The sequence below is a fragment of the Eumetopias jubatus genome, unplaced genomic scaffold (genome assembly GCF_037043125.1).
Source record: "Eumetopias jubatus isolate StellerSeaLion01/CBP00866 unplaced genomic scaffold, mEumJub1_p1.0 scaffold_12, whole genome shotgun sequence".
Lineage (NCBI taxonomy): Eukaryota > Metazoa > Chordata > Mammalia > Carnivora > Otariidae > Eumetopias > Eumetopias jubatus.
Genome location: NW_028274818.1, coordinates 71,346,605 through 71,350,145, shown reverse-complemented (window position 1 = coordinate 71,350,145; position 3,541 = coordinate 71,346,605). Strand labels below are relative to the sequence as shown.

The window sequence follows — 3,541 nt, the reverse complement described above, 5'->3', positions numbered from 1 at the left end:
TGTCACTGTCCCATTTTGTTTGTGTAGGCCATGAGGCCAAGACAATAAACACAGTGCATCCGGGAGCTTCCTCCAGGATGCCTCTGGGATTCCCCCAGGAAGAGCCTGACCACCATTCCTTCCTGTTCCCCTGGTGGCCCTCGTTCCTTCCTTCTGGATGGGGGCCCAAGGGGATGGGGTGGGTATAAAGGGCCAGGTGGAGAGCACCCAGGCACAAGACAGTGCACCACCAGGACTGGGCGACGGACTCTCGTGGACAGGTATGGGCGGCACTCCCCTCCCATGAAGGGGCCTGGTGAGGTCCGACAGGGGTCCCCTCAGAGTCAGTGGCCTGCCCTCTTCCCTCCAGGAGCCTTGGGACTCACCATTCAGAGGCCATGCTGCTGTGGCTGGCTTTCACCCTCCTGTGGAGCACCACCTGCTGGGCACAGCGTAAGTCTGGCTGGGTCTGCCCCCCACCCCGGGGGGCCACGCTCACCCCCGCCCCAGCCTGTTCCCCGGGGGGCCACGCTCACCGCCGCCCCAGCCTGTTCCCCGGGGGGCCACGCTCACCCCTCACTGCAGACCGACTCCAGTCCTGGGACCGCGCCGGCTGCCTGGAGGGCCACATCTAGTTCGGGGCAGGGATACGCTCCACCTCAGCCTGTGGTGCTCTTCTCTTCCCCACCGGGTCCCCTTGTCCATCTAGAGATGTACGGGCAAGGAGGAGGCAAATATTTCAGCACCTCCAGAAACTGTGAAATCACCGGAATCCGGGTGGCTGTGGATCTCCTGGGCCTGGTAAAGAGGTGAGTAGGAGTGGGGCCTGGAGCCCTGTTGCCACAGCCTCGGGAACCGGGAGTCTTCGCACCTCGTCCCCTTGTACCTGCACTGGGCTCCCAATGACCCTGGGAGTTCTGGAGCCATCAGCCACCACCTTCCTGTTTGTCCCTGTCCTTGCGCATCCTCCCGGGCCCACCAGCCCCTCCCGTTCTGTCTGCAAGTCCTGCCTGGCTTCCTGGGCTGACCTAAGAAGAAGGGTAGATGACGCTTCTCCTTCCTCTCTCCCTTCAACCCCAAACAGCCTCTCAGTCCCAGATGTCCGATGGGGAACCCAGGGGGCGGTCTGTCCGGGGGAGGGTCAGAGGAAAGGCAGTGAGGTCAGAAAGGACTGCAGGCAGAACACCAGTCAGCAGACATGTATGGAGGCAGAGAGCCCGGCCGCAGCTCCAGGCCTGGGCGGACCTGTGCTCTGCACGCCCAGGGTCCTGGGGAGGGCAGCAGGTGGCTAATGGGACACAGTGGCCAGGGCCGGGGGGAGGAGGCGTGTGGGGGAAAAGGGAAGCCCCGATGAGCAGAGCTAGTGGAACTCCCCCAGGTCACCGTGGGAGTCACCTGCTTCTAAGGCCTGTGACCTGGTCTCGCCGGTAGCTGGGGCTCAAAGTCCAAGCTGGGCTGGTGACAGCTCCCCACTGTGCGCATCGAGAGCGGCCGGCACCACCTGAGGGTCCCCTTACGAATGATCTCGCTGCCTGCCCCCCCAAACCACTCCCACTTTTCAGATAAGGAAACTGAGGCCTGGAGCAGCTGGGTAATGAGCCCAAGCTCACAGAGCCCAAAAGCATCAGAGCGGGGGTCTGAGAGCAGCACCTCTGTCCATGGGGTGGGGCCGCTGACTTATCGTGACAGGACTGCTGTCCTTGTAGGGGGATCGAGCGCCCGGGGCGTGGTGGGTCAGCCTGACTCTGGGCCTCCAACTCTTCCCGTGTCCCAGTATCCAGGTGAGATGTGGCGTGTCCTGGAGCACAGTGTTCGGTGCCCCAGGTGGGACTACCCAGGAATTCATCCTGCAGCCGGGAGAACACATCCAAATGATCTATGGCTCCTACAGAATGTTTATCCGGTACCTGATCATATCCACAGATCAAGGGCGCTATGCCATGTTTGGAAGGGAAAGTGGCAACAGCTTCATCGTCTTCCCCAATGAGGACGGGAAGGTACTCACGGGAATCTGTGGCCAGCATAAGCTTTTAGGCCTTTCGGGCCTCTGCTTTCGGTGGGGCTACCCTCTAGAGGATGAGGAGTGGACCACTGAACAACCAACTAACTGTACTAGAGACATGACAGACTCCCCCTGAGCCAAGGGGGCTGAGAATAGCTGAGTCTGAGCCTCCAATTGGAATCCGCCAATAAATAAAGCTTCTGCAAGAATGGTGTGTCCAGGTGTGGTTCTTAGGTCCAGGGTGTGACCAAAGCTTTCCCAGCTGGGCTGGGAGGGGACAAGGCCTCTGGGGTGGTGGTGCAGGGTGAGGAAGGAGCGGGTCCCATGCCCCAGGCCTCGGGGATTCTGCCTGGGCAGATCTTGGGCCTCAAAGATCTTGCATCTTTGAGGAGTCTGGGCTCCAAGGTCACCTTCCACCCCGCCCCTCCCCCAAGCCCATCCAGCTGGCCTCTGACTGCCCAGGCTCCGTCCTGGTCTTCTCTGAGTATGTGACAGGCCTCAGGGAAGCCCAGCCATTCACTTCCTCGCTCGCTCAGCACACATCTGCCAGGGCCTGGGTTCCCCCAGCCACTCACGGTTAAAAGAGGCCAGGTGTCCAGCTGAAGGGCACCCTGTAGGGGGCAGAGGCAGAAGCAGGTGGTGGCCTCTGCATTGACGGGGACACATGTAGGGCATCGTGTGTGGGCACCTGCGTAGAGGCAGGGCGACGGGGCTGTGCTGCACAGAAGCCTTTCTGAAGGAGGCAGTATCTGGGCCTGAAGGCAGAGGGAGACCTAGTCCAGTAGAGACAAGAGAAGGAGGGCACACTGGGCAGAGCGACCAGCATGGGCAAAGGCGAGGGCCAGAGGCAGCTGAAGACAGGGCTCCGGGAGGTGTAATTTGTGATAGCAGCCTGGGGAATTAATGCAGACCCGAGACCTTGCCCGTTCTTTGTAGCCCCATCCCGAGCCTGAAATCTGAGTCCCAGGGACCTCTAGTGACGAGGCTTGCAAACACTGGGGCAGTGACCGCAGGCAGATGTGTTCTGCACCCTGCCACCGAGCATGCACACAGCCAAATGCTGGCTGCTGGTGCGGGGTGCCAGGTCCAGCTGCACCTGAACTGCCCTGTGGGCACGGGCCTTCAGTGGCTCCTATCTGGAAAACGAGCAAACTGAGGCACAGAGAGCCCAGCGGCTTGGCCTGGGTCACACAGCAGCAAGAGGGAAGGCTGGGAACCCCAGACACATGCTGACATTTTTCTCTGTTCTGCTTCTTATCCTTTAAATGCTGGTTGGGACCCATTTTGTGGTTTTCACCTGGGGTCCGTGGGCAACTTTCAGAGAATCCACGAACTTGGCTGGGGGGGAAACAGTCACCTGTTTATTTTCGTTGTTTTCTACTGGAAATTTTGTGTTTCTTTCACATGTGAGTGTGACCTCACCCAGCTCATCAGCAGTGCCCGTGACCTTGATGATGACAGTTGTCCCAAATATCCTGAAATTCACACTTGTCCCAACTTCAAAATTATGGGTGTTTTCAGACGTGCCACGTGATCTGTCGTAGTAAAGGGTATTTGGAG

General features: G+C 59.6%; 1 protein-coding gene across 1 annotated transcript; it reads left to right on the top strand.

Annotated features, from left to right (window-relative positions):
* Positions 1 to 350: 350 nt before the first annotated feature.
* ZG16B (zymogen granule protein 16B) lies at positions 351 to 2,117 on the top strand. Its single transcript, XM_028111792.2, has 3 exons — positions 351 to 432; positions 689 to 788; positions 1,754 to 2,117. Exons 1-3 carry the CDS (start codon positions 378 to 380, stop codon positions 2,115 to 2,117), a joined length of 519 nt encoding a protein of 172 aa, XP_027967593.2. The 5' UTR covers positions 351 to 377.
* The last annotated feature ends 1,424 nt before the right edge of the window (positions 2,118 to 3,541 follow it).